The 25,932-nt window shown below is 36.2% G+C and overlaps 1 protein-coding gene across 5 annotated transcripts in view; it reads right to left on the reverse strand.

Annotated features, from left to right (window-relative positions):
• Positions 1 to 2,227: 2,227 nt before the first annotated feature.
• ERLEC1 (endoplasmic reticulum lectin 1) overlaps positions 2,228 to 25,932 on the reverse strand; it is a 37,485-nt gene continuing 13,780 nt past the window's right edge. For 2 of the 5 annotated variants that reach the window (XM_079940631.1, XM_079940630.1), the window contains exons 9-15: positions 17,107 to 17,268; positions 16,418 to 16,477; positions 10,538 to 10,662; positions 8,983 to 9,060; positions 8,588 to 8,663; positions 7,113 to 7,198; positions 2,228 to 6,321 (exon numbers count right to left, since the gene is read on the reverse strand). In XM_079940631.1, coding sequence (XP_079796757.1) covers positions 6,306 to 6,321; positions 7,113 to 7,198; positions 8,588 to 8,663; positions 8,983 to 9,060; positions 10,538 to 10,662; positions 16,418 to 16,477; positions 17,107 to 17,268 — 603 coding nt within the window. In that variant the 3' untranslated portion in view covers positions 2,228 to 6,305. Of the gene's footprint in view, positions 6,322 to 7,112; positions 7,199 to 7,222; positions 7,376 to 8,587; positions 8,664 to 8,982; positions 9,061 to 10,537; positions 10,663 to 16,417; positions 16,478 to 17,106; positions 17,269 to 25,932 lie in introns of all 5 variants that reach the window. The other 3 variants (XM_079940633.1, XM_079940632.1, XR_013831003.1) reach the window with 2 other exon arrangements.

Genomic DNA, 25,932 nt, shown 5'->3' on the forward strand with positions numbered 1-25,932 from the left:
TTATTGTTTATGGACAAATTACTGAATTTTCACTCCTTTACCCCAATAAAGAGATAATTCTGATAAAAAATAAATAAATACACTTAGCTGGTTCAGTTTGTTTCTCTGAGTTCCATTTCTGTGAAGGTTTGTTTTTTTGACACTTTTCCAAACCTTCAGCTGCTTGTAGCATGCTGATGAGTGGGAGATCTTTCAACTGTGGGAACCTTGATTTTCATGCAAAGCCTGATTTTTGCAAAATGTACTTTGTTCAGATGCCAGATAGGCCTTAAAAAGTAGAGCGAGTCACAGAGGGTGCTTTATGCCTGTCTTCTGGGGCCGTGGTACTAGGATAGGTTTTGTAACCTGTATAAATGCTTCAGGTTCAATACATTTCATATCTGACGTTAGGAAGGGCTTATGAAAGTTTCTTGCTCATTTGCTTGGGTTTAGCAACAACGTATGTCAAAGAAATTGTAAGAACTGATTTTATTTATATTACTCTGAGGAAAGATATGACTGGGAATTGTATTCTTCACAGAGAACCATAATGTTAGACACTTTCTTTGAGGAGTTCAGAGTACCTCAGAACTGGCATGTTTTCAGTACATGGAGTTGGAGACTGAAAATTGAATTTTCTTGGGAATTCCCAGGTGGTCCAGTAGTTAGGACTTGGCGCTTTCACTGTAGGGTCCCAGGTTTGATCCCTGGTTGGGGAACTAAGATCCTGCAAGCTGCATGGCCAAAAAAAAAAAAAAAAAATTAATTTTCTTAACCTTTGAGATCAGGAACTTTACTCAATCACTGCCCACTAGTGGGAGAAATGAAACACAATAAGGAGGCAAAGACACTGTACTCCTGTTAGGAAGAAGAAGCAACATATGGGACCGTGGGAAAGCAGTGTAAAGCAGCAAAAAATTAAACAATGTTGGGGGGAACCTGAGTGAAAAGGAATACAGATGGAACAAATCAATAATTCTACTCCTTTTTCTTTCCCAACCATTGTAAAACTGAGGAAAACATTTTTTTCCTCCAAGCACCAAACACTGAATAATAAGGACTGTTAGGAAACCCGTGGGAATTGGAGTAGTTGGGGAAGAGAGGATGAAGGTTCAATCATTTATTCAGCAAATATTTGTTGAGTGTCAATTTTATGCAAGGTCTGAGAAGAAACAAAATTAAGACATATTCTTTACTCCAACAAATAAAAGATAAAGGAATTCTTTTTATCATTTAATCATAAATGCAATCTGGATCTAGATAAATCGTCACTGCACTTGCATCATTTACCATCACAGGAGGATTATCAAAGAAGGTAGGGTTTGATGGCATTTAACCAAGCCAGAATCTCCAAGGTAACACTTTAATCTTGTTAGTGAACTTTCATTTGCCCGATTTGTGGGTGGCATTAGCTTAAGAAAAGTTAGTGGAGTTCCATGATAAAAATAATATATGGAAAAAAATGGGTGTCATACGTTACCAGGACAAAATCAGTCATTTCCCTCATCTTACAGGACATTTTGCTGAGTCCCTCGGTGTGTTCTCTCTGGTGGAAGATGATAACCGAGAGTGGTTAATGGGGCAGATGCTCTGTGAATAGAAAGCACTATGGCATATTATTTACAAACATGGACTCTGGAATTTAAACTGATTGAACTGTTGGCTCAGCCAACTGTAGTTTAGTTCAGTTCTTGTAGCCTCATTTTCCTTATCTGTGAGTTAACGATAGTAAACCTACCTCACAGGATTGTGAACATAGGGTATGTGAAGGGTTTAGCATAGTGCCTACTATTTAATAAATGTTCAAGAAGTGACAGCTGTCATTTTTATTTTTATAAAAGAAGAGTCTGGGATAGCCTGTTATCTGAAATTCAAAGAATAATGACACGAGATTGTTCACAACTGGCTTTTTGGGGGTGAAACCCTTTCTTGGAGGTGGTTAATGAAAGTTTTTCCAACAAATGATTTCTCAAGATGGCTTAGGAAGATATATATATATTTTTAATACTTATTTATTTGGCAGCACCAGGTCTTAGTCATGGCACGTGGGATCTTTAGTTGTGGCATGTGAACTCTTAGTTGCGGCATGTGGGATCTAGTTCCCTGACCAGGGATCGAACCTGGGCCCCCTGCACTGGGAGCATGGAGTCTTAGCCACTGGACCACCAGGGAAGTACAAGATGGCTTAAAAATATTAATAACTATAAGTATGGAAAACTAATCTAGGGGAAAAACAACTTCCAATCTCCTTGACCAATTATTAATATTTTTCTAATCTATGGGATAATATTTGGACCTCTGATAGAATTCTTAAATGAGTAAATTGGTTTTTACTGCTATTAAAGACCACTGGTGATAAATTGGCAAACTAGTATTTTATTGAGGACACAGAAGCTTTTAGAACCCAACAAAGTTCACTATTTTTGGCTGTATTACTGAGTGAATTTAGATAGTAAAGCAGATTTGACTTACTGGGTTTTACAATCTACTTTGCTGGACTTTCAAGGACGTTTGATTTTTAGTATTATATATTTACAAAATGAAAATTATGTTTGTGCTTCGGGCAAATATACAGAAAGCGATATTTTTTCTTAAATTCAGGCAGAGCATAATTTATTCTATTGAAAGGTGCTGGAAAGCAATTTAACATATTTGAAATATATAATGTAGTATATGATTAGATGTGAGATGTTTAGCATTATTTCATAGTCTCACAAGCATCTTCCATAGTTGAGATGATTACCATTTCCAGAACTTCTGCTTGATTCACTTGCTTTTGATGCACACTTTTTGTTTCAAATATAAAAAATTATAAAATTCTTAAAAGTTTACAAATATGTGTGGATGCAAAACACTACAAGCCCTATATTCCATTTGTTAGTAATTCTGACTTTCTTCTTTGCATTTTATAAGTTTTGAGACTGTCAGGCCTGCCTTTATTTTCTTTAGGTGTTCAAGAGTGGAATTCTATTCTTCAGACTGTAGTTCTTTCGAAAGCAAGTGAGGAAAACATGCTCATTCTTCCTAAACACTGCAAAAAAGCATTAGTATACTGTGTTATTACTAATAGAGAAGACTTGTAAGATACCAGGATCACAGTGATTGAAGCCATGACTGATGAAAGTAACCTGTTAACCTCTCACCTTAATTCTGATTGGTTATATACCTGTGTGGTCTCGATGCTAATATTTTAAGTGACAATTCAATTTTCTGAAAGGTGATGGAGGTATTAATTTAGTTACTCTACAATGCTGTAATATGGTAAAAGTGAAGAGTAATTGTATCCCCACCAACTCCTCTACACATGTAACACCCACCCTTCCCCTCAGGATCTTTTGTGTTTTATTACATGAAACCTGATTCATGAATGACTGTGTGCACCAGTGTCAGTCCACATATTAAATATTAGTGAAGCTTAATTCCTCTTTTGCAGATGAAAAATTAGTAGAATTTCTAGTATTTTCTTCCCATAATCCACTGGATCATCTCGCCTGCTTGTACAACCTACTTTTGAGACTACTGGCAACTGAAATAAAGCATGCTTTTGGTACGTAGTGGTCCATGGTTTCTCTACCACCCCTGTCAAACAACTGAAAAAAAGAAATGGAGAAATGGATTTTCTTTTAAGCCATGTCACCATGGCAATATATTTTGAAAACTTTTGCCTCAACAGCTCATCATAACATATAACATACACACATATGAAAATAGTTCTATTTGTATGTTCAAATGGAAATGTAAGCCCTGGTAAGTAAAATTACCCAACACTAGTAAGAAAGTTTAAAATCACTTTCTAGTATAGCTGATATTTATTTTCATTTGAAACTCTGATTGCAAATACTATTTATTCAAAATTCAAATCTTGATTCTTACTTTCCTTTTTAGATTGACCTTTTATGTTAGCTATTTGGTGCTACTGGGTCAATAATTTGGCCTGATTATGTACTATGAAGTTTAAGCTTTGTCACAAATCAGGTCAGGCCTTTTTGTATATCAGACTGACTGAAAAGGATAGTTCACCAAGACTGTACACAAAGCTTACTATTCAGTTTAGCTGAGATAATTTGTTGCCCTTTGTTGCCGAAGTCCCTTTAATCAAGGATACAAGGATATAAACAAGGCCCCATCTAGTGGTATCTTGAAAAAAAGCAGGTAAAGCTGAAAAAAGGGGGGGGGGGGGAAAAGTCTCCATGTCACAATCTTCCTGTAAAATGAGCTACTAGTTATTTCCCTGAAACCCTAGTCAGGAGGGTTAGTATGTGTGAAATTGTTAAAAGTGAAGTGCCTGAGTCACAGTGATCCTCGATCACTGGAGAATTTATTTAAAATAAAGAGAATCACTCAGGAAACATATTCAAATGTAGAGTCTTAGGCTCTGGGCTAAAGAATCTGATTTAGCACCCACCTTAATAGAGATTCCACTTTGAGAAAGACTTCTCAAAGTACATTAGGCATATTGTAGCTGAGCCCTTTTTCCTGCCTACTAATATAGAAGAATGGCTGCACAATCGAGGTAGCAACAAACAATTTAGAGATCAAAAAACTTCATAGATTAGTGATAGGGGACCCAAGATTTAGAAGGGCTATAGAGAGATACCTGGCCTAGCCTTCCTCTCAAAGAAGTTTAAGCTGTTAGCCAAGACAGAAGGCTGACTTAGTTTTTATTATGACTTCTATTTTTAAGAATCTTCTGTAGTAAACTATTCTAATACAGTTTTTCAGATTTTTCCCCCTTCTCTTACAAAAGAAAGAGTTTGGCCTAAATATTCCCCAAGTATTTTTTTGGCACTAAGCTTTCACAGTTCTCTCTCCTCTCCTATACCTATAATCTAAATGTGAAAGTAAACCTGTTTGTCTTAATTAATTGATATAGTAAATATAATTCTATACTTTATTAAAGAATTAAATTTTAATGGCTTTGGTCTCTGATCTTATTATGTTAATAGGAGACAAGGGAGATATTAGGAAATAAACTAACACTTATTGGGAACTTGCTAGGCTTTTTATATACAGAGAAAATTAATGCACTGATACAACCACCTTATGAAGTAATAAGTAGTCTCTCTACAATAGAGGAAGTGAGGCTCGAAGTGGTTAACTGCTGTCTAGGATCACACAGCTAGTACGTTAAAGAGAGTATCTGGATTTAGGTTCGAATTCGAAGTGCATGCTATTTCTACATGTGCTGCCTCCTACTAAAATCTATAGATAGCCTTCCAATAGTCAATTATATTAACCTTTTCTCAAACTAAAATATCTTTGACCAGAACTGCTGAGAAGGAGGAAAAGGAAAGTATCTTATGGGTACTCTTCTGCCCTTATTTACACATGTATGTCCAAAATACAACAGGATGATGTTGTGTGAAACAGAGTAATGGAGAAAATAAAGAAACTGTATAATGTGCCATTGACTACATGACAACACTGCTTGTGGACATTTTATTCACTTTAAAATAAATATTGTGCTATAAAACTGTCCGGAACTAAAATCTGTAGTATATAGTAGGCAAGTACAAAGGATAGCCAGCACAGTGTGTTTTGTTAAGATAAATCATTCTAAATCGAAAGAGAAGAATCACCGACTGTCTATACCAGGTACATATTTTTTGGGGAAACACACTCATATCAAGGAGAAAGAAACAGATAAAAGTTCTGAGAGAGAAGCAATCTATTGTAAATAAGAGTTTCTTGAGATTAACAGAGGAGAAGAAAACTTATATGTGAGGCTTTACTGTGTGTCCAGTTTCTAGTTTAATACCTGGTAGAGAGCGGTTGCTAAATAGAAATTTGTTGAAAGGATTTCAGGCACTAGAAATTACATATTTAACACAGTCTCTCATTTAAACAACCTCCTGTCAATTTCTTTCTTCATTAGCCTTACTTTATTAGCTAGTGTATATACTATAATTTACATAATAAATCTATTATTTAAAAACTTTCAATAGGTACAATGATTATGACATTTCATTAGGATGGACTCTAAATTGCTTGGACAGGATTTATTTTGGAATCACATTATCCAAGCAAAGAAAAACACACAATCAGTTCATAAGACACAACAAAAATGAAAAAGGTGAAACAAAACGTCTGCCTTAGAAGTTTATCAATAACCTCTTATGTACACATACATATTCACAAAGTGGTTGAGAGTCCTTTTATACAATCCTTTAGATGCAGTCCAATGACTGAGAGCTCTATAATGGGACATATGGTCAGACAAATCATCATGACTTCCAATGATCTTTTTTTTCCCCTGAACTTTGTTACCCTTTAGTTGGGGAGAGAAAGAAGTCCATTTTCGTCTGCTGTATCTAAGATTTTACAGATCACTGGAGATTCAACCTAAAGAACAACAACAATAAAACCATTAAAAAGCTGCTAAGCTGAATACTTTATTCAGTATTTTTCTGCTGAATGAATACCTATAAATTTGATAAATGTATACGAGTCCTTGTTTTGGATAAACCATACAATGTTATTTCTACAAATTGAGCTTTTTAGAAAACATTTAGTCATCCAAATAAAATACCAGATAGGTAGAGAAGGTATTTTTATCTTTAAGTAAAAGAGATGAGAAAAGAAGTAAAGGACAAGAATGAGAGAGAAATACATAGCTAGGTCTTATATAACAAAAAAGTAGCAGAATATGGCAACATAATAAGTTGTACAATTCAGGAAAAGGTAAAAAAAAAATACAATCCAAAAATGGGCCAGGTGTTAAAATGATCAGATTTAAGATAACTATAATAAATATAATGAAGGAAATAGTGGAAAAGGTAGACAACATGTGTGAATAGATGGGGGATTTTAGCAGAAATGAAGCCATAAAAAAGAACCAAATGGAAATATTAGAAACGAAAAATACATCAGATACAAATTCATTCAAAGAGGTGGACAGGACACAGCAGAGGAAAGAATCAATGAACTTGAAGACAATTCAATAGAAATGACATGACCTAAATTGAAACAAAGAAGGTAAGAATAAAATAAAGGGCCTGAGATTTGGGGACAACTTCAAACTAACATGTTTAATCAGAGTCCCAGAAATAGAAAAAAGGTGGGGCAGAAGAAATCTTTGAAAAGATGATGGCCAAAATTTTTCCAAACCTAATGAATTATATCAACCCACAAACCTGAGAAGCTCAGTGAACTCCAACCAGGATAAATAACAAGGAAAACCACCCTTACGCATCGCATAACCAAAGGTAGAACCATATTTCTAGAAGGAAGTAGAAGATAATACCTTCATGACTTTGGGGTGGCACAATTTCTTAAAACAAAAAAATCATTAGCAATAAAATGGGAAAAAAATTGATAAAATGAACTTCATCAAATAAACTTTTGCTCATCAAAAGACAGTAAGAAAAAAGAATAGTCAAGACATCAGGGGAAAAATCTGCAATTAAAATAGAAAAAAACTCATGTCCATTATATATTTGAACTCCTAGAAATAAATAATAATAAGACAGACAACACCAACAAAAATGGGTAAAAGACTGAGAAAGACTCTCTCCTTGACCAAATAGTAAGGCTCCCCTGAGCCCTCTTTTTGACTAGGCCTCTTTTTGTTCCTGGGCCTGCCAAGTCCAGTTGCAGCAGTAATTCTGATAAGTCAGTTTAGAGAGAATCCCTCACTCTGAATATCTAATCACCCTCCATATCTGATCAAATTCCTCCTCTCTCACTTTTGATATCTGATCTTCCTGGCCAGCCTTCAGCAATAATTCTGTTAAGTCAGTTTAGCAAGAATCCCCTACCCCCATGTCTCCTTTTAGTAATTTGCCATACAATGACTACTCCCCAACACCCCATTTCTGCTTGTTGACTATGTATCCCTGGCTGTCTTTGCTGTATTTGGAGATGAGCTGACTCTCTCTCCCCTATTATGATAGTCTTGACACTTGTGGCAACAGTCCTGAATAAAGTCTTCCTTACTGTTTTTGTATCAGAATAATTTTTTCTTTAAAAAGACTTGGCCAGACACTTCACCAAAGAAGGTATATAGATGAATAATCACATGAAAAGGTTTCAACAACACTTTTCATATGGGAAATGCAAATTAAAATCACTAAAATGGCTAAAATAAAAAAGACTGACAACACCAAATATTGGTAAGGATGTGGAGCAATTGGACTCTCATATATTGCTGGCAGGAGTAAAATGATGAAAACAAAGGCTGAGTCTAAAAGACATGCTTTGTCAAAGAGGCCAGGCATAAAACATTATAGACTATATGATCCCATTCATATGGAATCAAAAAAGAGGTAAAACTGATCTATGGTATCAGAAAATAGAAAGGAGTATCTTTGGGAATTGAGGGGTATTGACAGGAAAGGGGTATAAGAAAATTTTCTGCAGTGATAGATACCTTGTTTTGGGTAATAGTTAAATGGGTATATAAAACTGTCAAAACCCATCAGACTCAACACTTAAGAACTTTGCATTTTACTTTATGTAAATTACACCTCAATTAAAAAATGTCAATTTTTACAAGTAGTATGAGGGTTATATTAAACTTTGGATACTACTGAAGGTCCTTTCTAGACTTAATGCTAAAAATTAAAATGTGGCCCCAAACTGAATTCCTGAGTATCAGTTTTTCACTTACCCCAAGGATATACTGACAGGAGTGAGGCTCTAGCATATATACAGTAACAGCATGAGGAGAATCTGATTCTTTACACCTAAAACAGAGAGTACTTTAAGGCACTGTCCAAACGATACAAAATTATTTTAAATTGTTTTCCTCTCAAGGATAAAAATGCCTTGTAAGTGGTTCTGTATAATTTAATAAATAATTGAAATAATTTAATTTGATAATAACTTATAAATAAATAACAATTATGATTTTACTATTTTATAATAAAACAGTATTTTATGACAAATCCATAAATTATTATGAATAAATATAATTATCCATAATTATATATTTATATAATCTTTTGTCCATAGGAAGCAGACTAAAGAGAAAGGCATAAAGCATGATTTGATGGTCTAACTTACTTTAGTTTTACAGTCACCTGTCTTGGTTTGTCAGTTATATCACAAATATCTCCATTCCCATAAAAATGTGACACCATCCTGAATCAGAAAAACACACAAGCTTTATTAAACTAAAACTTCACTCATTCAGAGTAATTGTAATGGGTAGGGTGAGAAGATGGTTACAGGGATCAGTTTTGCATTAGTTAAAAAAAATATCTGACTATAAAATACTCCTTAAAAATACATATTTTTAAGGTTATGTCACAGAGAAAGTCTTTCAGCTTCTATAAATAATACAAAGTTGAGATACCTCTTAGTGGTTTAATTAATAAGAATGATCTTTAACTTGCACATAATTTATTTGTATACAAATAGTTAAGGTTAAATTGCTTTTAAAAGTTTTCTTTTAAAGCTAACCATTTCCCCAGCCCTGTATATTGTTTCCTTTGTGGAACAGTTTCCCTGTCTTCCCATCCTCCATTCAGCTCCACTCATTAAAATACTGTAATGCAGGTATACAAAGGTAAAGCCTAAGCTAAGCTATAAATTCCAAAGAGCAGGAGCCAAAGACAAGTTTTAATTTTGCTAGCCTCACACTCCTGTGCTTCAATATTTGTTACACATGATACCATGAGCTATTTTCACTTGAAACATATAAACATTTAAAAAACTGATCCGTTTAGTATATTAATACTTAAATACCTATCTCTTAATTTTGCTAATTTTGATTTTGGTCAGTCCAATAAGTCGGCACATTCTGAAAACAGACTCTCTCAATACCATCTATGCTAGGAAGGACAAAGTTAACATCTGAGAAGGAAAAAGAATGAATAATTTAAAATTCACTGGGTAATGGACTATAAGAAAAGCTAAAGTTTAGTTATTCTTGGGAAAGAAGAGATTAATTTACTTCTGCTATAACAAGATAAACCTAATAGCCCAAAAGAGATGTGAGGTAGTTCTTCAAAAAACCATTGTTTAACAATTTTCAACCATTACCCCACTTTAAGTAACAAAGGGAAATGCTGGAGTATATTTAAATAGAGTTAAGTAACTTAAAGTGGTAGCGATTACACGTGAAGGGGGAAAATGTTTATAACAGCCTTAGACCTAATACCTGGAATTGTACCAGTGTTACTAGCACCACTACCACTCTCATTACTATACACCACCACCACTGTCAAAGGCAGCAGCCAAAGTTTATTTCATGCAATTGCCAGGCACTACACTTTACATGAATTACCTCATTTAAATGTCATAACAATTCTCTGAGGCAAATACTACTAGACAATTCTCTGAGGCAAATACTACTAGACAAGAAAAGTGAGGCTTACGAAGATTACATAATTTGCCCAAGGTAGTAAGTGAATCGCCAGTATCTGAATACAGGGTATCTGACTTCAGAAACTGTGCTCTTAACTATTACACTATGTTGTTCCCTCTAGAAAAGAAAACTAACTTAAAAAATGTCCCTGAGAAAAGCTGACCAGATATTTTACTTTAAATTTATGTTTTTCAATATCCTCAGTTTTAAATATTCTAAGATCTAAAGGCAAATAAAGTTAATATTTACCTGACTGTCTGGGTACCATCGTCTTGAAGGTGATAGGCTCTAGCAGTATTCTTCTTAGCCCATTCAATATGTTCTTCTTGGTTCCATGTCCCCACAACCACAGAGGTTTTCCCACTATCCTTGTCCTAATATATAAAAAAATATTTGTGACAATGCATGCTTGACATCAAGGTGACATTTATGCTGATGGCTTACAAGCTACAGATCTTATCCTCATCTGCACACTGGATATCTATGTTTAGACGTGATAATGTTAGTCAAACTTCTCAATTAGTAGAAATTTGAGCTCATTATTCTTTACTCCTTGTTTCTCTGAATTATGAAACTAGTACTTTCTAGTCAGGTTAGGTCCTGATGTCGTTTTTTTTTTTTTTTTTTTTTTTTTTTTGCGGTACGCGGGCCTGTCACTGTTGTGGCCTCTCCCGTCGCGGAGCACAGGCTCCGGTCGCGCAGGCTCAGCGTCCATGGCTCACGGGCCCAGCCGCTCCACGGCATGTGGGATCTTCCCAGACCGGGGCACGAACCCGTATCCCCTGCATCGGCAGGCGGACTCTCAACCACTGTGCCACCAGGGAAGCCCCTGATGTAGTTATTTTTGACTCTTCTATTTCCTTTCTCTCCTACATTTATCAGTCCTGTCAATTATTTTCCTGGAAATGTTCTTGGCTTCACTCTTTCTCTACATGTCCATTGCCAACATCTCACCCCCAACTAAGAGTTTAATCTCTCATACCTAGATAATACAACCACATACTACTGTGATTCTTACTTAAATATTTGGCCTCTATCTCTTACCCTGTAGCCACACTGAACCTATCTTCATGCTACTCTTTAAAATGCAAACCTTCAAGTTATACTAGTTTTCACACTACTCATTTGACACGATGCACTATATATTGTCCTGTATGTGGAATTCCTTCTCTCTCATTTTCCTTCCGTTCCTTTTCCTTCCTTTTCTTCTTTATATTTTATGCCAGGGACCATGCTGGGCACGAGTATACATATGATTAGTAGAACTAAAAACACTTAGAGGCAAAGGAAACAGCCACAGCCACTGCTACAGTGGAGCTTATTGCCTAGTGGGAGAGCCATTAAACATTCTTTTAGCAACTACACTGTAAATTTCTAGAGAGACAGGGATTAGAGCTGCACAGTGAATCAAGAGGTTGGATATGGAACAAGAGTGCCTGGGTTTGAATTTTAGTTTCACCATTTACTACCTATGTGATTTTAGGCAAGCTACTAAATCTTTGCTTCAGTTTCCTCATCTTGGAGTAACAATACTCATCTCTTACAACTGTTAACGAGCATTAAATGAGTTGATATTTGTAAAGTACTTAGAACAATGCCTGGTATACAGTAAGCACTATATTTGTTAGCTACTATTATTTTTCTGTCTCCCAAAGCTCCTACCAGAGTTCTTCAAGAAGTTCTAGGGACTTCCCTGGTGGTCCAGTGGTCAAGTGCTCCCAATGCAGGGGGCCCCTGTTCGACCCCTGGTCAGGGAACTAGATCCCACATGCTACAACTAAGAGCCCGCATCCTGCAACTAAAGATCCCACATGCAGCAATGAAGATCCCGCATGCTGCAACTAAAACCCGGCGCAACCAAATAAATTTAAACAAAAAGAAAAAGAAAAAAAAAGTTCTAGGTTACATGACCTTGACTAAAATAAGTTTGATAAAACCTAGTGTTCGCAAGTGTATACGAAAACAGCCATTGTTAATGGAAATGTAAACTGGTCCAACCCTTTGGAAAGCAATTGTTCAGTATGCATACATTTTGACCTAGCAAGTACATTTCTAGAAATGTGCCCTATGAATATACTTGCAAAAGTTCACAAACACAACTATTTAAAAATGCTCACTAAGATGCTGTCACAGCAAAAACTGGAAACAACTCAAAGGCTCATCAATACACGTCTGGCTAAATATACTGTGGGTAGAGACATAATCCTCTGAACCTGCTGAAAAAAATAAGATCAGTTGTTGCTGGCATGGAAAGATCTCCAAGATACTAGGTGAAAAGAAAAAGTGCTGAGCAGTGCATTTAGTATATCCCTTCTGTATAAATAAAAGGGTTATATCAACATTTACATATAGGCATTTTGTTCCCTTCTGGTGGGTTAGCTAAGAAAAAGTTAACAGCTGTTACTTTTTTAAAAAATTTATTTTTTAAAATTTATTATTACTTATTATTTATTTTCTGAACCCCCCTCCCTCCCCCCGGCCTGAGTGAGCCAGAGTCCCCAAATCAGCTGCTCCTTTTTTTTTCTTTTTTGAATTTTATTTTTTTATGCAGCAGGTCCTTATTAGTTATCCATTTTATACACAAGAGTGTATACATGTCAATCCCAATAGCCCAATTCATCACCACCACCCCTGCCACTTTACCCCCTTGGTGTCCATAAATTTGTTCTATACATCTGTGTCTCAATTTCTGCCCTGCAAACCAGTTCATCTGTAACATTTTTCTAGGTCCCACATATATGCGTTAATATACGATACTTTTCTCTTTCTGACTTACTTCACTCTGTATGACAGTCTCTAGATCCATCCACGTCTCTACAAATGACGCAATTTCGTTCCTTTTTATGGCTGAGTAATATTCCATTGTATATATGTACCACATCTTCTTTATCCATTCGTCTGTCGGTGGGCACTTAGGTTGCTTCCATGACCTGGTTATTCTACATAGTGCTGCAATGAACATTGGGGTGCATGTGTCTTTTTGAATTATGGTTTTCTCTGGGTATATGCCCAGTAGTGAGATTGCTGGATCATATGGTAATTCTTAGCTTTTTAAGGAACCTCCATACTGTTCTCCATAGTGGCTGTATCAATTTATATTCCCACCAACAGTGCAAGAGGGTTCCCTTTTCTCCACACCCTCTCCAGCATTTATTGTTTTTAGATTTTGTGATGGTGCCCATTCTAACTGGTGTGAGGTGATACCTCATTGTAGTTTTGATTTGCATTTCTCTAATAATTAGTGATGTTGAGCAGCTTTTCATGTGCTTCTTGGCCATCTGTATGTCTTTTTTGGAGAAATGTCTATTTAGGTCTTCTGCCCATTTTTAGGTTGGGTTGTTTGTTTTTTTAATATTGAGCTGCAGGAGCTGTTTATATATTTTGGAGATTAATCCTTTGCCCATTGATTCGTTTGCAAATATTTTCTCCCACTCTGAGGGTTGTCTTTTTGTCTTGTTTATGGTTTCCTTTGCTGTGCAAAAGCTTTGAAGTTTCATTAGGTCCCATTTGTTTATTTTTGTTTTTATTTCCATTACTCTAGGAGGTGGATCAAAAAAGATCTTGCTGTGATTTATGTCAAAGAGTGTTCTTCCTGTTTTCCTCTAAGAGTTTTACAGTGTCCGGTCTTACATTTAGGTCTCTAATCCATTTTGAGTTTATTTTTGTGTATGGTGTTAGGGAGTTTTCTAATTTCATTCTTTTACATGTAGCTGTCCAGTTTTCCCAGCACTACTTATGAAGAAACTGTCTTTTCTGCATTGTATATCCTTGCCTCCTTTGTCATAGATTAGTTGACCATAGGTACGTGGGTTTACCTCTAGGCTTTCTATCCTGTTCCACTGATACATTTCTGTTTTTGTGCCAGTACCATATTGTCTTGATTACTGTAGCTTTGTAGTATAGTCTGAAGTCAGGGAGCCTGATTCCTCCAGCTCTGTTTTTCTTTCTCAAGATTGCTTTGGCTATTCAGAGTCTTTTGTGTTTCCATACGAATTGTCAAATTTTTTGTTCTAGTTCTGTGAAAAATGCCATTGGTAGTTTGATAGGGATTGCACTGAATCTGTAGATTGCTTTGGGTAGTATAGTCATTTCCACAATGTTGATCTTCCAATCCAAGAACATGGTATATCTCTCCATCTGTTGGTATCATCTTTAATTTCTTTCATCAGTGTCTTATAGTTTTCTGCATACAGGTCTTTTGTCTCCTTAGGTAGATTTATCCCTAGGTATTTTACTCTTTTCATTGCAGTGGTAAATGGGAGTGTTTCCTTAATTTCTCTTTCAGATTTTTCATCATTAGTGTATAGGAATGCAAGAGATTTCTGTACATTAATGTTGTATCCTGCTACTTTACCAAATTCATTGATGAGCTCTAGTAGTTTTCTGGTAGCATCTTTAGGATTCTCTATGTATCGTATCATGTCATCTGCATACAGTGACAGTTTTACTTCTTTTCTGAAGTGGATTCCTTTTACTTCTTTTTCATCTCTGATTGCTGTGGCTGAACCTTCCAAAACTATGTTGAATAATAGTGGTGAGAGTGGGCAACCTTGTCTTGTTCCTGATCTTAGTGGAAATGGTTTCAATTTTTCACCATTGAGAATGATGTTGGCTGTGGGTTTGTCATATATAGCCTTTATTATGTTGAGGTAAGTTCCCTCTGTGCCTACTTTCTGAAGCGTTTTTATCATAAATGGGTGTTGGATTTTGTCGAAAGCTTTTTCTGCATCTATTGAGATGATCATATGGTTTTTCTCCTTCAGTTTGTTTTTATTTTTGGCTGTGTTGTGTCTTTGTTGCTGCACACGGGGTTTCTCTAGTTGCGGCAAGTGGTGGCTACTCTTTGTTGTGGTGCCCGGGTTTCTCACTGCGGTGGCTTCTTTTGTTGTGGAGCACAGGCTCTAGGCACGTGGGCTTCAGAAGTTGTGGCATGCCAGCTCAGTAGTTGTGGCTTGTAGGCTCTAGAGCTCAGGCTCATTAGCTGTGGTGCACAGGCTTAGTTGCTCTGTGGCACGTAGGATCTTCCCGGAGCAGGGCTCGAACCAGAGTCCCCTGCACTGGCAGGCAGATTATTAAGCACTGTGCCACCAGGGAAGCCCCAGCTGTTACTTTTGAAAAATGGGACAACAGTGGAGGAAAATTTTATTTTCATTCTATATTTCTGGCATATATTCCTTTAATTATATGAAAAAAAGCCACTGGGTATTATCTGGGCTGTACTTAGATGACACTTTTTTTTGTATTAATAAAAAAATTAAGTAAAACATCCAAGCAGCAAGAATAAATGGAAAGCATAGTAAAATGGAATATCTCAGGCTTAAGTGAAGAATAAAATGTTCTAGTTTACAGACACCTCATAAATTCGGAGTGATTTACTTGTGGAAAGTGAGTTGATCTTTCCCATTATGATCCATCTTGAAATTTAAGATCAGCTCAAAACATCTCAAGAAGGCAAATACAGTATTTTTTAATTACCCATTGTTATTTATTTGGGGGAATAAAAAGAGCCTTTTAAAACAGATCAATATTTATTAATGTTTGTTTTCCATGTCTAGTAGTTTACCTTACTAATAAACAAACTACAACAATGACAAAACTACTGGGGCTTGAATTTCAGAATTTAAGCAGCTTTGGCTCAAGTGTAGGAGAATACTGATTTATGAAATTATGAATAAAGAGCCAGTGCATTTAATCTTAAAACTTATTTTAAGCTTAGATGATATGGTACCTTCTTTTAGTTGAGAAACCTGCTGTATTTATCCTATTTTACTAACTCTAGTGATATACTATCTTACCATTCACTTAATTTAACGATGAGTTGTAACAATGACTAATTTCTTGGTCAAAGCTAAAAAGGTTAGTCACTGTAGTTTATTATTCCTCCAGGCTCACAGTAATACAAGAATCTGAGTAGTTAATAAATAACGTTACTTTAAGATGATTGACTTAGTCTTAACTGACACCAAGTTTTCCATTTTCCAGAATTTAGAGACACTTTGATGAATATTTCCATATTAAAATCATCTTATAATTAAAAGTAACACCAACCCCCACCCCTTTTTTTTCCACAAAAGATTTTTGAAACTTTAATCCGCCTAGTGGTAGAGTGATATAAACGCTGTTCTATACCTCATGGTATTGATGTACATGTTTGCCATAGCAGAATTCATATTTCCACCAACCAACACCCTACAGGAAAGGAAACAGATCAAGTTATAGTACAGAGAAAGGCATATTGGGGTCTGTCTCAATACTGCCGCATGATAGTGATTGACATACATATAATTAAAAAAAACTGTACTAGCAATAATATGGTTGAAAATCAAAATTAAAAATTACTGATAAACTTTAAAAAATAGACATTACTAGAGAATAATTGCTGTACCACCCTGGTAAAATAAAGTAAAATGAAAATTCCACTTATAAGTGTATTTCCCACTGGAGTTCTTAGGGGCAAAATTTAACCTTTGTAGATATTAGCTCAAATTTTAAATGTGATTGCTACATAACCAAAATGTTGGCTACACAATCATTGATGCCCATTCCAGCAATTAGCCAGAATCACATATGAAGTACTTAAGTATATATATTTTTGTCAAGTAAACATCAAGTTTTAGCCTGTGAGTAAAGAGAATATAATGGCTATGCATTGGATTATAATTAGATGCAGAGAGAAAATGTCCATTGGGAAGCTTCCAGAATCCTGCCATTTCTCTATAGACAAAAAATCTTTTTCAGTGCTACTAATGCCCCTTGATAAATAACACACAAGTGAAAGCTGTAAGAATAAATACTTAAACTGATGGTTCACTTCTCACCCCGTGAAAGCAGTAGGAACCACTAAGGAACTCTTTTATGAGTTGGTCATCTGTCAGTTTGGATATGTGGGTTGTTCCAACTGTGAGCATTGGCTGAGAACCAACAGCAATGGGTTTGTGGATTGCTGGAAATCTCTCTTCCTTAGTTGATTGCATATCTTCCTAAAATTAAATAAACATATGTTTAAGGGCTTCTTTGCCACACAATTTTTTTCAGTATGACTTAAATTATTATTTTTAAACTTCAGAAAATTTGGAAAAAATGTCCACTCATTTTTTTTTAATTAATTAATTTAGGTTTGGCTGCATCAGGTCTTTGTTGCTGCACGTGGGCTTTCGCTAGTTGTGGCGAGCGGGGGCTACTCTTCGTTGTGGCATGCGGGCTTCTCACTATGGTGGCTTCTCTTGTTGTGGAGCACGGGCTCTAGGCGCACGGCCTTAGTAGTTGTGGCACGTGGTCTTAGTTGCTCTACGGCATGTGGGATCTTCCTGGACCAGGGCTTGAACCCTGTCCCCTGCATTGGCAGGTGGATTCTTAACCACTGCACCACCAGGTAAGTCCCTGTCCACTCATTTTTAATGTGTTTTAAGAAAATGAATTTTGCAACGCTTAATAGCATAGAGAAAGCTCTAGGCAAATGTTAGTTCCATTTACCAGTTAGGGGCACGGTGACCCATAGAGGGATAATTTCCATTTCACATATTTTGTCTCATATTTTTATTAAGTACTTTGCTACATGTTAGATTTTGTTTCTACATTTAGTGTTGGAAATGTGATTACTATGGGTAAAGAAAGGATAACAAGCAGGCTAATAAAGAGCTGAGTGGGACAAATATGAATATTAGTTATAATTACTCAAATGTAGCAGGACCTGGTTGTTGCCCTGGAGGAAACCGCAGTTTAATAAAGAAAGGGTAGAGGGAAAAGCAGTTTCACAGAGGTAGGGGTGATTCAAGTAGACTTTGACAAAGAACTGAAACACGAAGACTTCACAAAGAGAAAGCCCTTGATTAATTCATGAAACATTAATAATTTGTGACTTACGTGAATGTCTGTGTATGTGTTTTGTGTGCGTGCATATGCATGTGAACCTGAAGAAGAGGTAAGAGCAAAGATGTGTGGTATGGTATGATATTTAAAACCAGAGAGAAGCAGGCACTACAGATTGAAAACTATGTAATGCTAAGTAGTTTGGACATTATCTTTTAGGTTTTAGGCAAAGATATGGTATGATCAGATTTTTAAGTAATTACTTTAGCATGGGCAGGGAAGAAGGAATGGTAAGAACAAATCTGGAGGTGGAGAGTCAAGTTAGGAGCTGCAATTACCCAGGCCACAGACAAAGTGAATCTAACATAAGGGAGTGACACAGTAAGCAGAGAGGAAATGAATCCAGACCAGAACTGAAGAAGTGGGTATACCAACTAACTGAATAAAATAATTTAAAAAAATTAAACAGTAAAATGTATAGACTCCTTTTTCACCCGCTGTAGTTGCCATTGACCAATTGTGGTCCTTTTCTTCTTTTTCAGCTTGTAGGATTTACTGGGTGGTTACTCTGGAAACCAATGACCTTATCCTCTCTCTCCTCCAATACTAAGAACAAAGATTGGCAAGATGGCCTCTTGTTTTTTGAAAGAACCTTGAATTTTACATATAACTCTTTCTATATTCAGAGCCTACTACTATGCTCCTGACAGTATTTTAAGTATGGAGTATTAAAAATGAAGTACCAACCCTATTCTTCTGTTTTTTTCTTTTGCTCTACCCAAGAATCTTACATCAAACTTACGGGGTCTTCAACAATTACAACAGCAACAGTCCTGAGATCAATTTTAAGTAACTTTGTGAATCAGCTATAAATCTTCTAGTAGAAGATGTATTTTGTAATGTAGTACTTGACCACGTAAGACACTGGGACACTGATACCCATAAAAATGATCATCTAAAGCAAAAAAAAAAAAAAAAAAAAAAGCAGCAGACATAGTTACTACTCATAAGGAGCTAAGGTTCACTAGACTAAAGTAATTACTTACAATATATGAGACCTATAGTAAGGTTAGTGAACAAAAGAATAATAACGCATAGTGAAACCTGCAGATGAGAAAAGGGGAGAGGTAGGAAGAAAAGAAGAATGACAATTTATTATTCCTTCTTGTGGACAGAACATCTACTTTCATTTTTAAGGAAAACTACTCCAATAAAAGCAAGATGATAGTAGTTTTTGTAGCAGGGTTTGGAAATTCATAAAATAGATTTTTAATAAATCCAGTAATTTCCAAATTAATTTAATGTAATAACACAGGTGGAACATCAAACCAAAATTCTAATACCCATATATGTATTGTGTTTAAAAAAGAAAAAAAATCCTTTATGGTAAAGCTTGATTCACACTTAAAAGGCAAACCATATGCCAAATATCAACATTTTTAAAGTTATGTGTAATAAACTAAGTTTCTAAAAAATTATTCTGAAGGATGATCAGTTTTAAGTAATCACTCATCCTACAGTATTAGCTAAGATTTTCATGTACTCTAAAGATGCTAAGTGTTTAGAAAGCATTATCATCAGTGGCTTTATTCTTAATAAATTTATTTATTTGGCTGCATTGGGTCTTCATTGCTGTGCGTGGGCTTTCTCTAGTTGTGTTGAGTAGGGGCTACTATTCATTGCAGTGTGCGGGCTTCTCATTGCGGTGGCTTCTCTTATTGCGGAGCATGGGCTCTAGGCGTGCAAGCTTCAGTAGTTGTGGCAAGAGGGCTCAGTAGTTGTGGCACACGGGCTTAGTTGCTCTGTGGCATGTGGGATCTTCCCAGACCAGGGCTCACACCCGTGTCCCCCACACTGGCAGGCGGATTCTTAACCACTGCAACACCAGGGAAGCACATCATCTGTAGCTCTTTTTGTTTTTTCTTTTTTTTAAAATTTGTTTTATACAGCAGGTGCTTATTAGTCATCAATTTTATACTCATCAGTGTATACATGTCAATCCCAATCGCCCAATTCATCACACCACCACCCCCAACTCCCCCCCGCCGCTTTCCCCTCTTGGTGTCCATATGTTTGTTCTCTACATCTGTGTCTCTATTTCTGCCCTGCAAACCAGTTCATCTGTACCATTTTTCTAGGTTCCACACATATGCGTTAATATACGATATTTATTTTTCTCTTTCTGACTTACTTCATTCTGTATGACAGTCTCTAGATCCATCCGCGTCTCAACAAATGACGCAATTTCGTTCCTTTTTATGGCTGAGTAATATTCCATTGTATATATGTACCACATCTTCTTTATCCATTCGTCTATCGATGGGCATTTAGGTTGCTTCCATGACCTGGCTATTGAAAATAGTGCTGCAATGAACATTGGGGTGCATGTGTCTTTTTGAATTATGGTTTTCTCTGGGTATATGCCCAGTAGTGGGATTGCTGGATCATATGGTAATTTTATTTTTAGTTTTTAAGGAACTTCCATACTGTTCTCCATAGTGGCTGTATCAACTAACATTCCCACCAACAGTGCAAGAGGGTTCCCTTTTGTCCACACCCTCTCCAGCATTTGTTGTTTGTAGATTTTCTGATGATGCCCATTCTAACTGGTATGAGGTGACTGTAGTTTAGATTTGCATTTCCCTAATAATTAGTGATGTTGAGCAGCTTTTCATGTGCTTCTTGGCCATCTGTATGTCTTTTTTGGAGAAATGTCTATTTAGGTCTTCTGCCCATTTTTAGGTTGGGTTGTTTGTTTTTTTAATATTGAGCTGCAGGAGCTGTTTATATATTTTAGAGATTAATCCTTTGTCCGTTGATTCGTTTGCAAATATTTTCTCCCATTCTGAGGGTTGTCTTTTTGTCTTGTTTATGGTTTCCTTTGCTGTGCAAAAGCTCTGAAGTTTCATTAGGTCTCATTTGTTTTTGTTTTTATTTCCATTACTCTAGGAGGTGGATCAAAAAAGATCTTGCTGTGATTTATGTCAAAAAGTGTTCTTCCTGTGTTTTCCTCTAAGAGTTTTACAGTGTCCGGTCTTACATTTAGGTCTCTAATCCATTTTGAGTTTATTTTTGTGCATGGTGTTAGGGAGTTTTCTAATTTCATTCTTTTACATGTAGCCGTCCAGTTTTCCCAGCACCACGTATTGAAGAGACTGTCTATTCTCTATTGTATATCTTTGCCTCCTTTGTCATAGTCATAGATTAGTTGACTGTAGGTGCGTAGGTTTACCTCTGGGCTTTCCATCTTGTTCCATTGATCTATGTTCCTGTTTCTGTGCCAGTACCATATTGTCTTGATTACTGTAGCTTTGTAGTATAGTCTGAAGTCAGGGAGTCTGATTCCTCCAGCTCAGTTTTTTTCCCGTAAGACTGCTTTGGCTATTGGGGTCTTTTGTGTCTCCATACAGATTTGAAGATTTTTTGTTCTAGTTCTGTAAAATATGCCATTGGTAATTTGATGGGGATTGCATTGAATCTGTAGATTGCTTTGGGTACTAAAGTCATTTTCACAATATTGATTCTTCCAATCCAAGAACATGGTATATCTCTCCATCTGTTTATATCGTTTTTAATTTCTTTCATCAGTGTCTTATAATTTTCTGCACACAGGTCTTTTGTCTCCCTAGGTATTTTACTCTTTTTGTTGCAATGGTAAATGCAAGTGTTTCCTTAATTTCTCTTCCAGATGTTTCATCATTAGTGTATAGGAATCCAAGAGATTTCTGCGCATTAATTTTGTGTCCTGCAACTTTACCAAATTCATTGATTAGCTCTAGTAGTTTTCTGCTAACATCTTTAGGATTCTCTATATATAGTATCATGTCATCTGCAAACAGTGACAGTTATACTTCTTCTTTTCCAATTTGTATTCCTTTTATTTCTTTTTCTTCTCTGATTGCTGTGGCTAGGACTTCCAAAACTATGTTGAATAATAGTGGTGAGAGTGGACATCCTTGTCTTGTTCGTGATCTTAGAGGAAATGCTTTCAGTTTTTCACCATTGAGAATGATGTTTGCTGTGGGTTTGTTGTATATTGCCTTTATTATGTTAAGGTAGGTTCCCTCTCTGCACACTTTCTGGAGAGTTTTTATCATAAATGGGTGTTGAATTTTGTCGAAAGCTTTTTCTGTATGTATTGAGATGATCATATGGTTTTTCTTCTTCAATTTGTTAATATCACAAATTGGCATTTGGATCACACTGATTGATTTGCGTATATTGAAGAATCCTTGCATCCCTGGGATAAATCCCACTTGATCATGGTGTATGATCCTTTTCATGTGTTGTTGGATTCTGTTTGCTAGTATTTGTTGAGGATTTTTGCATCTATATTCATCAGTGATATTGGCCTCTAATTTTCTTTTTTTGTAGTATCTTTGTCTGGTTTTGGTATCAGAGTGATGGTGGCCTCATAGAATGAGTTTGGGAATGTTCCTTCCTCTGCAATGTTTTGGAAGAGTTTGAGAAGGATGGGTGTTAGCTCTTCTCTACATGTTTGATAGAATTCACCTGTGAAGCAATCTGGTCTTGGACTGTTGTGTGTTGGAAGATTTTTAATCACAGTTTCAATTTCATTACTTGTGATTGGTCTGTTCATATTTCTGTTTCTTCCTGGTTCAGTCTTAGAAGCTTATAGCTTTCTAAGAATTTGTCCATTTCTTCCAGGTTGTCCATTTTATTGGCATAGAGTTGTTTGTAGTAGTCTCTTAGGATGCTTTGTATTTCAGCTGTGTCTGTTAACACTTCTCCTTTTTCATTTCTAATTTTATTGATTTGCATCCTCTCCCTCTTTTTCTTGAATCTGGCTAATGGTTTATCAAGTTCATCTTCTCAAAGAACCAGCTTTTGGTTTTATTGATCTTTGCTATTGTTTTCTTTGTTTCTATTTCATTTATTTCTGCTCTGATCTTTATGATTTCTTTCCTTCTGCTTACTTTAGGTTTTGTTTGTTCTTCTTTCTCTAGTTCCTTTAGGTGTAACGTTAGATTTTTTGAGGTTTTTCTTGTTTCTTGAGGTAGGCTTGTATAGCTATAAACTTCCCTCTTAGAACTGCTTTTGCTGCATCCCATAGGTTTTGGATCGTCGTGTTTTCAGTGTCATTTTTCTCTAGGAATTTTCTGACTTCCTCTTTGGTTTCTTCAGTGATCTCTTGGTTATTTAGTAAGGTATTGCTTAGCCTCCATGTGTTTGTGTTTTTTACGTTTTTTTCCCTGTAATTCATTTGTAATCTCATAGCGTTGTGGTCAGAAAACATGCTTGATATGATTTCAGTTTTCTTAAATTTACTGAGGCTTGATTTGTGACCCAAGATGTGATCTGTCCTGGAGAATGTTCCGTGCACATTTGAGAAGAAAGTGTAATCTGCTGTTTTTGGATGGAATGTCCTATAAATATCAATTAAATCTATCTGGTCTATTGTGTCATTTAAAGCTTCTGCTTCCTTATTTATTTTCATTTTGGATGATCTTTCCATTGGTGTTAGGTTTTAAAGTCCCCCACTATTATTGTGTTACTGTCGATTTCCTCTTTTATAGCTGTTAGCAGATGCCCTATGTATTGTGGTGCTATGTTGGGTGCATATATATTTATAATTGTTATATCTTCTTCTTGGATTGATCCCTTGATCATTATGTAGTGTCCTTCCTTGTCTCTTGTAACATTCTTTATTTTAAAATCTATTTTATGTGATATGAGTATTGCTGCTCCAGCTTTCTTTTGATTTCCATTTGCACAGAATATCTTTTTCCATCCCCTCACTTTCAGTCTGTATGTGTCCCTAGGTCTGAAGTGGGTCCCTTGTAGACAGCATATATATGGGTCTTCTTTTTGTATCCATTCAATGAGCCTGTGTCTTTTGGTTGGAGCATTTCATCCATTCACGTTTAAGGTAATTATCGATATGTATGTTCCTATGACCATTTTCTTAATTGTTTTGGGTTTGTTTTTGTAGGTGCTTTTCTTCTCTTGTGTTTCCCACTTAGAGAAGTTCCTATAGCGGTTGTTGTAAAGCTGGTTTGGTGGTGCTGATTTCTCTTAGCTTTTGCTTGTCTGTAAAGCTTTTGATTCCTCCACTGAACCTGAATGAGATCCTTGCCGGGTAGAGTAATCTTGGTTGTAGGTTCTTCCCTTTCACCACTTTAAGTATATCATGCCACTCCCTTCTGGCTTGTAGAGTTTCTGCTGAGAAATCAGCTGTTAACCTTATGGGAGTTCCCTTGTATATTATTTGTCATTTTTCCCTTGCTGCTTTCAGTAATTTTTCTTTGTCTTTAATTTTTGCCAATTTGATTACTATGTGTCTCGGCATGTTTCTCCTTGGGTTTATCCTGTATGGGACTCCCTGCGCTTCCTGGCCTTGGGTGGCTATTTCCTTTCCCATGTTAGGGAAGTTTTTAACTATAAGCTCTTTAAATATTTCCTCTGGTCCTTTCTCTCTCTCTTCTCCTTCTGGGATCCCTATAATGCAAATGTTGTTGCGTTTAATGTTGTCCCAGAGGTCTGTTAGGCTGTCTTCATTTATTTTCATTCTTTTTTGTTTTCTCTGTTCTGCAGCAGTGAATTTCACCATTCTGTCTTCTAGGTCACTTATCCGTTCTTCTGCCTCAGTTATTCTGCTATTGATTGCTTCTAGTGTAGTTTTCATTTCAGTTATTGTATTGTTCATCTCTGTTTGTTCTTTAATTCTTCTAGGTCTTTGTTAAACATTTCTTGCATCTTCTCGATCTTTGCCTCCATTCTTTTTCCGAGGTCCTGGATCATCTTCACTATCATTATTCTGAATTCTTTTTCTGGAAGGTCTCCTATCTCCACTTCATTTAGTTGTTTTTCTGGGGCTTTATCTTGTTCCTTCATCTGGTACATAGCCCTCTGCCTTTTCATCTTGTCTCTCTTTCTGTGAATGTGGTTTTTGTTCCACCAGCTACAGGACTATAGTTCTTCTTGCTTCTGCTGTCTGCCCTCTGGTTGATGTGGCTATCTATGAGGCTTGTGCAAGTTTCCTGATGGGAGGGACTGGTGGTGGGTAGCGCTCCATATGTAGCTTTTTAAAAATAATTTTTCTCAACTTGCAGATTAAACACATTAATTAAAGAAAAATAAACTGGTACTTCTACCTTGAAGAATAGTTAAAGTTGGACTTGTGAATCATTTTGATCAAGCTGACTTTAAGTACCTGTCAGTACTTAAACTACTATCAAGAAGAAGATGAGAACTGAATTCCATCTCTAATCTTTCAATACATCACTTCAAATAAAATGCAGATTAAGTTTAAGATAAATTTTTCCTCCTCTCAGAATGGCAGGGTTCACAACATCCACAAAGAGTCTGGCAATACTTTCGCAGTAAGTATCCAAGAGGAAGGGGAGAAGAAGGCTTTGCAGTTAAATGTTAATTAACCCACTATAAAGTACTAACAGCATACCAGGTATCATGCAAGGAGCTGGAAACCCCAAGTAACAAAAGCATAGTTTATTTTCCCTCCGTTTAAATGAAGAACCATAGGAAAAAGAACAAATTTTAGCCATAAAAGTGCTATAATGGAGGACTGAATAAAACACAAGACCACAGAAGAGGAAACACTGATCTCTTCCGTGGGTAATCCATTAGAAGTCATGGCTCATTTGCAAAGGAAGTGACACTGGAAGCATATCTTCAAGCATACACGTGTTGACCTTCTATTAGTTCATCAGATATAGGGAGGGAGGGGAGAAGACAACAGAGGAAGAGGCAAAACAGTATATTCTAAGGCAAGGAGGTTGGAAAGAATGTGGTACTTTTCTGAAACTCTTAAGTTGTTCAAAATAGCTGGGATCAAGGGAATGGTGATGAGAGAT

Source organism: Stenella coeruleoalba, assembly GCF_951394435.1.
Source record: "Stenella coeruleoalba genome assembly, chromosome: 13".
Classification (NCBI taxonomy): Eukaryota; Metazoa; Chordata; class Mammalia; order Artiodactyla; family Delphinidae; genus Stenella; species Stenella coeruleoalba.